The following is a 12582-nucleotide window of genomic DNA, read 5'->3' on the forward strand; positions in this document are numbered from 1 at the left end:
AAGGTTCCCTCATAATTACAAAAAATACACAACTCAGCCATAAACGTAGAAGGTTCCCTCATAATTACAAAAAATACACAACTCAGCCATAAACGTAGAAGGTTCCCTCATAATTACAAAAAATACACAACTCAGCCATAAACGTAGAAAGGTTCCCTCATAATTACAAAAAATACACAACTCAGGCATAAACGTAGAAAGGTTCCCTCATAATCCACTTTACTGTTTATCCTAATAACTGACCTTTGACCAGAAGTTGATGGCAAATGTAATAGTACGCATGGTTAACGGATGACCCCGGATAAAATAGCCTCCGAAGTAGATCTTGGTCAGTCCGTGCATCCGAGCATGGAGACAGGCTATTTGACCAATGTCGTTGCTGATGGACAACAGGAGTGACCGAGCTATGTCTTCCTCCTTGAAGCTTGATTCTGAAGAGTGAAAATTGAAATGATAATGAAAATTGATTTTAAGGAGGAAGTTGTGAGAAAAGAAACGATTTTTTTTTAACATACAATGTGAATTTTAACCCTAGTATGTGCAAGACTCTAATTTGTGACCTACCATGTCTGTGTGCGACATTAAACTGTCACCTACCTATACCTGTGAGAGGTTGTGCAAATTATACCTGAGTCTTTTCATCACTGTGGGTCTTACTCAGGTATTTCTGTGACAGTATGACTTATCTTGATCTTTGTTTATTGTGAAACTTACCTAGGCATTTGTTCGACAGTGTTACCTCCCATTGTCAAAGTTTGACTATCCTAGTCCATGTGCGACAGTGTGGCCTACTGTGATTTTTTTGTTACTGCTTTACCTACCCTGGTCAGTGTGTGAGTGTGTGATCTACCCTGAACAGGGTGTGATGATTAGGCCTACCTTGATCTTTATGTGGTTGTGTAGCCTTGCCAAAACTGCTAGCGATAACATCTCCTGTTAGGCCAATACTTGAGTACTCTCCACCATAAATGTCCTTGACCAACATGTCCACCTCCCGATGGTCTCCCTTCTCTGCCAACTCCAGCAACTCATCAAAGGTCTGTATTACACATTTATAGATACTTAATTTAATAGCTAATCAGTTCATTGCATAAACACAAATTTTCATAAAACTGCAATATTTTTTGTTAAATATAATAAAGAGTATGTTGCCACATTACAATTTCAATGTACTGTTTCAGAGCATTTAGTAATCAACAATACCTATCAGTAATGTGTTGTCCACTTGACCACTGACACAAATGACCCCAAGTCCTAAAATGTTGCACTACTACTCTGTGACCTATTTTATGGCCTACTTTGGCCTGTCAGCAATGACCCCTGACCCCAGAATGTCCAGATGTCTAACGTGTAGCCTACCTTGGCTTTTGTCAGCAGTGAGCCCAGACCCCAGAATGTCCCGCCTCCATTTGATGTTCCACCAATCCTCTCAAACTTTGTTTCAGAATCCACCTAAAGAAAAGATGTTATTTTGAAGAATAAATGAATTAATGCAACATCACTGATAACTGCGATAGCAAAACGTTTACATTCTATTTTCAAAAAGTAATATCTTATACAAGTTTCGGATAATTTAGATTAAATATATAAATATTTGTTCAAGATGATAAACATGTACTTTTAAATCAATTCAAGTGCAGGCTAACAAGTTGTCAGTTACCTCACCTTGATCAGACAGATCCACAACCCTGTTGTTTACCTCAACTTTATCAGACTGACCTTTAACCTTACAATGGCCATACTTTAACAAGACTAACGCCTACCCAGATCTAGATGTTTTGACATTACTTTGGACAAGGCTGACCTTCAACTCTATCATGACCTCCCCTTGACTAGACTGACCCTGACTCAAACATGACCTCCCCTGATCAGAATGAACCCCGATCCTATATGTTGAACTCCGCTTGATCATACTGACCCCTGACCCTATGTTGACCTCAACTTGATTAGACTGAACCCTGACCCTATGTTGACCTCACCTTAATTAGACTGAACCCTGACCCTATGTTGAACTCAACTAGATAAGATTGACCATTGACCCTTTGTTGACCTTGCCTTGATTAGACTGAACCCTGACCTTATGTTGTCCTCAACTTAATCAGGCCAATCCTTGACCCTATGTTGACCTCAACTTGATCAGGATACCCTAGGTTGTCCTCACCTTGATCAGGCTAATCCCTGACCCTATGTTGTACTCACCTTGTTCAGGCTAATCCCTGACCTTATGTTGACCTCACCTTGATCAGGTTAGTCCCTGACCCTATGTTGTACTCACCTTGTTCAGGCTAATCCCTGACCCTATGTTGACCTCACCTTGATCAGGCTAACCCTTAACCCTTTGTTGACCTCACCTTGATCAGGCTAGCCCCGACCCTATGTTGACCTCACCTTGATCAGGCTAGCCCCTGACCCTATGTTGACCCCACCCTGATCAGGCTAACCCCCGACCCTATGATGACCTCACCTTGATCAGGCTAACCCCTGACCCTATGTTGACCAGGAGGTAAGGGAAGACATTATGGTTCACTCCCTGGAACTTGTACTCTGGTTCTGCGTGACGATGATAGGAGAATGCCTCGTCCGGGATGTTTTGTAGCAGAAAGTTACATCCCTGTATGAGGCATTGCATTTCATCTTCTTTGTCTATTCTGATTAGGAAAAAAAACAACAGCAATACAATGTACACTCACTTAAATATGAATACATTCAAATGGCAATCAACAGTTGGATTTGGTCAATTTTCCTAGTTTTGTTGATTATTTTATTACTTTGAATCCAGAGTCCCTTTATTGGTTACTGTACAACATCTTCTTTTTCTCAATGGTCGGAATAAACTTAAAATACTCACTGTACACCCAGTTTTGAGTTGATGAGGTTTCGATATTTATGGGCTCCGCCCCCTGTAGCCTTGATGACCTTGTCTTTCATGGGTGATCCCTTCAGGTGTCTCTGGATGAAGTCCAGACATGTCTCAATGAGTCGTGTCTCAAACTTGACAAAATGGAGGCGGTTTGTGAACTCATCTTCCTCAGATACCTGGTAGATACTACCAGCTCCCTCCAACTGCAATTACACAAACTAGGCATTTTGTTACAATGTTCAGACTAAGCTTTAAGCTGGCATGTTAAATACCATTAACTCAATCACCCCTACATTTTTAAACTGGGCGTGCCAGGCTTTGATTTGGTAAGGTTCAAATGTGACTTTAAGGGTGAATGGGTTAACAAGCTCTCCAAGGAATTGATTTTCCTACAATGACACAATAATTATAGATATTACAATATCTCTTTATTGTACCTAGCAATATGAAGTTCATTTTTTTTGTAAAATAACATCAGTTTGAAAGGCCTGATACTTGTTGTATCGTCTACTGACTGAGGATACTGTTGATTTTGCACCATTAAAAGTAAATCGAAAATCCAGTCCGACAGATTTTTGTGATCACATACAAAAATTTGGATTTTTTTTTGAATCACAGGTAAATTTATAGTGCACATGCAGTACTTGATATTGGAGCAGATTACTTAATCAACAAATGTAGAGCACTCATGATCAGCCATCCAAGCTACCCACCCCACCTGACATTGGTTAACTCATTAATTCAGCATATGTATATCAATACCAACTGCACACCCATTTAAACTAGATAAGGACCAATTAAATAATGTCTTCAATTCACTACTGTTGCAGTATTGCAAAACCGGCTAAGTCCAAAATAAAAAGGTGTATACGTGATTGAAAATTCAATTTTGTAAGAATTATAATTGTTACAATATAATGAATGTTGTGAGTTTAAAAGAGAACAGGATCATGGCCTGGTCAGTGAGGCTAAAACTCACCTCACACAAGTCCTCAAATACCAGGGAGGTCCTTCGCTGTAGCGTGGAGCTATAGGCTAGCTTGGCCAGAGAACCACCTATTTATTCAAAACAAAGTGGAATAACATAAAACATTTTAATGATATTGGAAATCTTGCCGACGGTATGGAAGTAATAACCTTTCCTTATATATAATCTACAGTTCAGCTTACCTCACCTTCACAAGTGCCTCATAAGCTTGTGGTTTGTTACCGATATCTATTAGCCCTCATGTGTTGATGAGCCGTTCAGCAATGTAATAATGGCTGCATGTATACAACCTCTTAATGCAATGTGTGGATTACATGGCATTTTGTATATTTTCATCATTTAAATGAGTTATTTCATGCATAGAAAATTATCTCATTCTTTTTCATGTGTATTGTCACTTTTCTGAAAACTATGGTATTATCAATTACATTATACATACAGAAAAAGTTCCATATCTATGAGATAAATGCACACCGACACATGATACATTATACATTTAACATTGGAGGTGGTTTATACATCTCAAGGACTTTCAGTAGACCCTTGAGAATATCGTTTTGCCTCCAAAATGAACTTTGACTCTTTGGTTTGAAAGGCCATGTCTATCTGACATGTATTTTGACTGTCTCAAACCATGGGAAATGATATAAAAAATAATTATTATTCATGTTTCTTATATACCACTTTTCCACAACCTATGTCGTCTCAAAGAGGTAAAGTATATAGTGGAAGGATACAGTGCCATAATGTGACTCCAACCTGCAACCCATCGGTCACGAGCACAGCGTCCTTGCACTAGACTACCATGTCTCAAGCTCTGATGCTTGACTTCTGAACTTGCTACTGTCAACGGACAATTGAATACCTTGATCTCTGATTAAAATGCACACTCTTTTATGGTTTCATGCACATAGACTTTGTGTAACATAAATTAACACAATATCTTGGTACAACACATAAGCAAATTTACACACACCTATGTCAATTGCAAAATGTTTGGCATTTTTCAGGTTCCTGAAGACCTGTTCATCCGGTAAAGAAATGCTGACCGCATATGACTTCTGGCAATCATTTTGAGCCATTCTAGCTCAGCGTCAATAGCAAGTCAAAAAACATGACACATACAGTGCTGTCGCCCTATAGGAGTTTTCATTGATCTGTCAGGCCTTGTTTTCTGGGTCAAAGACAACACAAGTGATGATGTCCTCTGAAATAAATAATGACAACGATTAAAAAAGCAATTTTTACATAAAATATTATATGCATTACATTTGATTGGTTTGGGGTAAAAAAAACCTGACCAATTACTAGGCCGATATATGTCCTCTTAAGATTAACAGTGGAGAGACATCTTTCTTAAAGGCTGTCAATATTAGCTTTACACTGCCATACGATGCAAACTAAAAGACAAAACCAGTCTACTTGTATCATACACGGTGGTGCATACTGAGCCTTTAATTTTGTTGTGGCATATTCCAGGGGTGCAGAGAACATAAATGAGAGTAGTCCCTGGAATTTGAGAATGAACTCTGCGCAGAATGCAATTTAATTTATTATGTTTTCATTGAATTTGACTATGAATTTAATTTATATAAATAAAAAAATTGTATTTGTTCTTTACTTTGAGGTAGATTTTCACTAAGTAGACAGCAAACAACCAGCTATCTTCAACATTGTGTCTTATCTGTTATTACTTCTGTAACAAAGGTCAATATTTTTTCAATGCCTCCACTAGGAGTCAAACCCTAGACCTCTGGATCAATAGACTTATGCTCTACCGAATGAGCTAAAGAGAAATTCTCCCCAACTGCTTTCTACCGTCAGTCCGTAGGAAGCATCTAGTATTTTACCAGGGTGACATGTACTCCCCCTCTAGGAAAGAACTTGTCCCAAGTTTTCCAGGGATCATATTGTGATTCTTGTAAAAGTATTGTTGAGTGTATTTGTCAATATTACCTGGACCCCAATGTAACAGAGGTCAATCGTTATTTTTTTAATGCTTCTGCTTGGAGTCAAACCCAGGCATTAGTTAGTTTACTAGTCTTATGCTCTATACCAAATGAGCTAAAGAGAAATTCTCCCTAGCCTAGTCGGTAGGAAGCAGCTAGTATTTTAACAGGGTCACATTTATTGGTGGCCACTATTCTAACACAATACTGATCATACAAAATATAAAACAGCTTTAAATTATCTTGAAGAAATCCTATGAAAAACAGGAAGATTTTCTGCTGTCATGAGTCCACCATTTCTTAGAGTTTAATAGGCAAATAAAAAGATAACAATACCACAATGTTTATTTCATATTATTACAATTTCAATGACAACATTCTTTAACTGACCTTTGGATTCTGATTTATTCCCCTATGAAACCTGAGCAATAGCTAGTCAGCTGACTGGGGTCGGCCAAATTCCTGCAGCATACGCAGTATGTAGAGTTTTGTTATTTCTATTACAATCACACCGACTTATAAATCATACATATAGGGACTTTCTTATTTACTGAAATACTTTGAACAATGGAAGTGCTACAATTTCGTTAGTTTCTGTGCATGATCAGCATGTCGATATGATTAGCTTCGGCCCACTCGTTTCGCGGATTCACGCATCACTCCATCAGGCCTTCAGCTGTCAGTAGCCGTTCTATGTGAAGAGAGTCAAACATGCGTGGAATTCACATATATATTTCACTTTGTTGTTAATTAACAACAAGATTAAACAAAATGTCATGTAGTTTAGTTACCCGCCTGTGGGGATGTCACTTAATTAGCTTCAAACGGCAGACATTCCTCGATGTAAACAACGTTTTAGTTTTCCGGAAGTGAATTTATTGGTCAAAGGTCAAAGAGAAACGGAAATACACACCTTTTTCCCGCCAAACTTCAACACAGTCCATGGCAATCTCTACCCAGAGTTGTCGTTCCTTTTCAATCACACACACAATGGAGATTGAGTCTATGGTTCTTTAGTCTCGTTCAATCAGACTATTGTTGACTGCGTCTGGTCAGGTCTATGGTCTGGTTGAACGAGGCCACGATTCCTTGTACCGTTAGCCAACATGGGCTGTGTATTTCATCTTTCGATGTATACAGTCACAGATAACTTATTGCGTACGTACGCGTCAATGCATTAAGAACTTATTCATTTTTTGTGATTTTATATAAATTTTTAACTGAACATGTCCCTTTAGAAAGAGAAGTTTTCTGCAATTTCTTTTTCAATCACGGTTTTATTTCTAAAATTATCTTGTTTTGTTACTGGAAACCCGTTTTAGACTATTTAAAATGTTTCTGAAATTTGTATATATATTTTTTCTGTGTGTAAGCGACTACTATAGATCAGCTAGGCCCTTTCGCGTATCCGGCTGACCGCTCAACCGGTTTCTATGGAACGCAAAATTAACATCATATATATCAAATATTTACACAGGGGGAAAAAAAGCCCGGGCTTACACATAAAAAATCTGTGTGTGCCATTGTCAAAAAAGTAGCCACTGAAACAAAACAAAAGATGACACCATGTTATCAAGATATCTTAATTGACCTTTGTATTAATTATTTACTAAACGCTTATAATACTCTAATATGTCATGGTCGTCTATTACTTCCAATCCGGTATTTTCGGTGTTTCAGTATGTTGACAGAAGTAAATTTTCAAAATGAAGAAGGCTTCCAATATTTAAAAATATACCTTCTTCAAGACAAAATCACGTAATACTGATTCAGTTCCTGCCACGACGTCGGTTACTAAAAATCCGGTACATGCAAATATTGCTGATAATCTAACAAGTCCATCCACAGGCCCAAGCAGCACACAGCATAGCACGTGCTTGGACCCTCCAAATCCAAGTATCACACAGCATAGCACGTGCTTGGACCCTCCAAATCCAAGAAAGATACTCCAGCAAGGACCATGGTACATTGACATGGGATTTAAATCCCAGCAAGAAATCAATTCAGAACAATTGTCCACAATCTATTGACGACACCGTCTCAGTGACAGAGCGTGGACACATTTGAATTTCCTTCAATGTAGTTAAGACAGTCTTGAGTTTAACGATATTGTCGATAGAAACTACAAGAATTTATTTTTTCTAATCAGATGATCGGATGAAGACTTCTTATACATTCTCGCAGGGAAAATATGAATTAGCATTATTGTAAAAGTGGGACCCAGACCTTTCTCCGTCATGGTATTTAGGCTGGTTAGATAGAAAATAAACTTCTGGTACGTAGCATGACTGAAAAAATAGGATAGATTGGTCGGGATTTATATACTTTTCTCCCACAATCATTATAGGTTTCCTCACTCCCGATTCATTGGATAAACATGCTAGGAGTTGGTAAACATTTTTGGTTACCCACTAGTGAGTAACACCCTCAACCTGATTTCATTGGTCATTTTTTTACTTATGACGTCACGTAACAATGCTTTGCGACGTCATCTTCCATTGTGACGTCATGATTCACGGCAATTGTTTCCACCATCGGATGCATACATAGTGTACCTTCAAGGGAAACATGACTTTCCAGATAAAATATGAACATTATTGGAGAAAAAGGATCCCAAACTCGTGATGGTAGAATATCATGTTTATCTAACTCTCGTTAGTTAATTTTAAAATTGTAAAAGACACTCGGGAAACTTCGTGTCTTTATACAATTTGAAAATTAACTAACTCGAGTTAGATAAACATGATAACCAACCATCACTCGTTGGGGAACCTCTATATAACTTATAGAACTTTACATTATATATTTTTCTCCTTCTGTTTTGAGGGGCTACTTTATTTGATTTTATGAGCTGCTTTTATTAACGTACTCAAAATGCGTCTGATAAGCAATGTCTAAAATCATGATTAGAAAAGTATTTGATTCTATATATGACTATAGTTTAGCGGAAGTCGTTTCACTTTATATTTTTTACTGAATAGTACAAAGGCAAATCAAGACCGTCTTTCCTCGCTAGAAATGCTACATGTCCACAGAGAATTTTTTATCAATAACACAAAAACAAAAGGAAAGTGTCTTTTATCAAGAAGTTTCTAGCTGTAAGCTGTAAATTGCATGTTGGTTGGGCACGTGTAGTGTAAAATAAACATAATAGCGAATATGAGTATTGTGATGTTCTTTAATTCAGCGCATTTTACACTAAAATGTGTCTTTAAATAACTGTCTCGGATAACAATTTGAATGCCTCGTAAAATCTTAAAAGTCATTTTCCGTCGGGGGGCTCCGCCCCCCTGAGCCCCCCACCTGGGCTTACACATATCGATGGGCCTAGCTACGCCCTTGTTTTGTTATACATAACAAATCATTTAAAGATTTAAACATATATTGACCACTGTGACCTTGAATATGGGCGAAGGTCATTCATTTGGTAGTCCTTCATCCCAGCATGTTAATGGCCAAATATCATGCACCATTGGGCTTTTGCTTATTAAGAAGAAATCGTTTAAATGTTTTTAACATATTTGACCTGTGACCTTGAATATATGTCAAGGTCATTTATTTGAACAAACTTTGTAGCCCTTCATCCCAGCATGCTACTAGCCAAATATCATTACCCTAGGCCTCTTGGTTATTCAAAAGAAGTTATTGTAAAGGTTTTTAACATAATCAACCCTTGTGACCTTGAATAAACAGTAAGTCAAGGTCATTCATTTGAACAAACTTGATAGTCCTTCATCCGAGCATATTACTGGCAAAATATCATCACCTGATACATCTTGGTTATTCAGAAGAAGTTGTCAAAAGGTTTTTTATTTGGACAAACTTGGCAGTACTTTATTCCAGCATGCTAATGGCCAAATATATCATCATCAACCTAGGCATTTTGGTTATTCAGAAGAAGTTGTATCACAGGTTCAAACATATTTGACCCCTATGACCTTGAATATAAGTCAAGTTCATTCATTTGAACAAACTTGGTAGTCCTTCATCCTAGCATGCAACAGACCGAATATCAGTACCCTGGACCTTTTGGTTATTGAGAAATCGTTTGAAGATTTTACATTTGACCCATGTGACCTTTAAAGTGGATCAATGTCATTCATTTGAACAAACTTGGCAGTCCTTCATCCCAGCATGCTACAGGCCCAATATCAGTATCCTTGGCCTCTTGGTTATTGAGGAGAAGTCGTAAGAAGATTTTAAGACATTTGACCCCTGTGACCTTGAAAGTCGGCAAGGTCATTCATTTGAACAAACTTTGTAGCCCATAATCCCAGCATGCTGCAGGCCCAATATCAGTACCCTGGGATTTTTGGTTATTGAGAAGAAGTTGTTTAAAGTAAAATATTGACGCCGGACGACGGACGCTGTGCCATGGCATAAGCCCACTTGCCCTTTGCCCTTTAAAATCTTGATTAAGAATATTTTTAAGCAATTGTAGCAAAATCTTGATTAAGAATATTTTTAAGCAATTGTAGCAAAACTGGACAGGGTCATTCATCAGCAACCAGCTAGTTGCTCAATTGGTATAGCATCCTTCATGTCTTGGAGGGTCCCTTGTTTGAACCCTGATCTGGCTGTTGCATTTTTCCTGTTCCATTTTTTTTCCTGATTCTATTTAATTTTGTTTACCTTTTCACTATTTCCTTTATCACTCAATCTTTAGTAACCAATTTAACCAAAACGACTGAAACTAAGGTTTAAGTTTATCTCAATCTTTAGTAGCTAATTTGAAATTTACATAAACAACTGATTATTTTTTAATTATTATAATTGTCTATTTTTCAAAGATTTTACATAAACAATTTTGAAACAAATATGACATATTCAAACACATACAAAACAAGCAAAACAAGAGGCCCAATGGCATTTTTGAACATTCAGGACAATTCATTTAAAGTTTTAAACATATTTGATCCCTGTGACCTTGAATATGAGCGAAGGTCATCCATTTTAACAAACTTGGTAGCCCAGCATCTAATTGGCAAAATACCATAACCCTAGGCCTCTTGGTAATTCAGAAGAAGTTGTTTAAAGGTTTTAAACATATTTGACCCGTGACCTTGAAAATGGGTCAAGGTCATTTGTTTGAACAAACTTGGGAGCCCTTCATCCCAGTATATTATTGGCAAAATATCATTATCCTATGCCTCTTGGGTATTCAGAAGAAGTTGTTTTAATAATTTAAACATATTTGACCCCTGTGACCTTGAAAATAGATGAGGTCATTTGTTTGATCAACTTGGTAGCCCTTCATGCTTCATCCCAGCATGTTACTGGCCAAATATCTTCATCCAATGCCTTTTTGGTTATTGAGAAGAAGTTTTTTAAAGAATTTTCACATATTTGAATTTGACCCCTGTGACCTTGAAAATGGGTAAAAATGGACGGACGCCGCACCACGGCATAAGCTCACTTGCCCTTCGGGCAAGTGAGCTAATAACAGGTCCTTTTCAACAGAACAGAATAAGTCACTATCCTCTAGAATCTACACTAGCGTCCGTTGCAAGTGTTGAAGCAGGTGAAATTCGGCAAAAAGCATCTTTTAAATCGTCTCCTGGTTTCTAATGAAACTCCACATTTCAGGGATGCACTTTCTATCTCGTTGAAAGTCGAACCGCTTCGTTGCCTGATGAGCGTAGCCGCTGTACAACCGGTTTTTTTAAACGGTCAGCCTTCTCCGCGAACACGGAATAAATTTCTGACTTTCTGCAACTTAAATATTTTACATGGTATTTTTGTTTTAAGATAATCAATGCTTGTTAAACATGCTGGTAATGTAAATTAAATTATTAAAAAATATGCAAAGTGGAACCATTTGTTTATTACTCAACTGTGTATTTTGTCACCGTTGACAACGCATCATCTTTCCCGCGAAAAAGGCTGTTCAATTAATGTTGGTTTCATGACGGTGTTTTGCATTTTAACGTGAAAAAAGATATTTTTTTCTTAACTTCAAATAATAAAAGTGGATGTAATAGAATGTTAATATAAGGTTTGAAATACCTCTTTTTCCGTTCAAACATATTCTCCATCATGCTTCACATCATGCTTCACATCATGTCAATCATGGAATATGTTTGAACGGAACAGTGTTGCATACCCTCATAAATGTTAAAAAGATGAATTTTAAACCTTAAATAATTGCACATATCTTCAGAAGATATGTACAATTCAATTGAAGATATGTACCATTATATTAAAGATAGTTTCAAATATGACGAATTAAACCTATCTTCAATTAAATTGAACCTATCTTCAATTGAATTGTACCTATCTCCAATTGAATTGTACATGTCTTAAATTAATTGAATATGTGTCAATTTGGCGTTCCATTGGTTTCTATGTTTTTAACTTTTTTTTCCGGGTAGAAATCCTGGCGGACCTACAAATGTTTATGAAGGCCTTACAAAGTTTTGTCAAAGCTCGCCTGAAAGCACCATCAGATTATTAGGTCCGACTTTATTTCATAAACGAACAACTCTGGTCGAACCGGTTCAATCATTTGAATAGCGATAAACAAATGCGACACTAGATGCTTGCCCCACCCCCTTTTAGAAGTTTGTTTTTCGACCAAAACATTAATTGTTATACTTTTATCAACCTCAGAGAATATATACCCCAACGCCAGATATAAATTAACACCGACTCTATTATCTTCACCTATATAATGCCTCCAGATATTTCAGAGGGCGTGTACTCTAGTCGTATGATGAAATAGAGAATAAAAATCACAGAAAAGGGTGATTTTAAAAAAAATGGGAAGAAAAACACTGAACATGAAC

The 12582-nt window shown here is 37.2% G+C and overlaps 1 protein-coding gene across 2 annotated transcripts in view; it reads right to left on the reverse strand.

Moving 5' to 3' along the window:
• The window catches only part of LOC110460581 (pantothenate kinase 4-like), a 19216-nt gene extending 12553 nt beyond the window's left edge, over positions 1 to 6663 (reverse strand). Inside the window, exons 1-8 of one of the 2 annotated variants that reach the window (XM_021513563.1) lie at positions 6589 to 6663; positions 4825 to 5055; positions 3840 to 3916; positions 2849 to 3063; positions 2465 to 2648; positions 1360 to 1452; positions 880 to 1039; positions 244 to 431 (exon numbers count right to left, since the gene is read on the reverse strand). In XM_021513563.1, coding sequence (XP_021369238.1) covers positions 244 to 431; positions 880 to 1039; positions 1360 to 1452; positions 2465 to 2648; positions 2849 to 3063; positions 3840 to 3916; positions 4825 to 4930 — 1023 coding nt within the window. In that variant the 5' untranslated portion in view covers positions 4931 to 5055; positions 6589 to 6663. Of the gene's footprint in view, positions 1 to 243; positions 432 to 879; positions 1040 to 1359; positions 1453 to 2464; positions 2649 to 2848; positions 3064 to 3839; positions 3917 to 4824; positions 5056 to 6187 lie in introns of both variants that reach the window. The other variant, XM_021513562.1, reaches the window with a different exon arrangement.
• Positions 6664 to 12582: the final 5919 nt, after the last annotated feature.

This window comes from Mizuhopecten yessoensis, unplaced genomic scaffold (assembly GCF_002113885.1).
Source record: "Mizuhopecten yessoensis strain PY_sf001 unplaced genomic scaffold, ASM211388v2 scaffold10439, whole genome shotgun sequence".
NCBI lineage: Eukaryota > Metazoa > Mollusca > Bivalvia > Pectinida > Pectinidae > Mizuhopecten > Mizuhopecten yessoensis.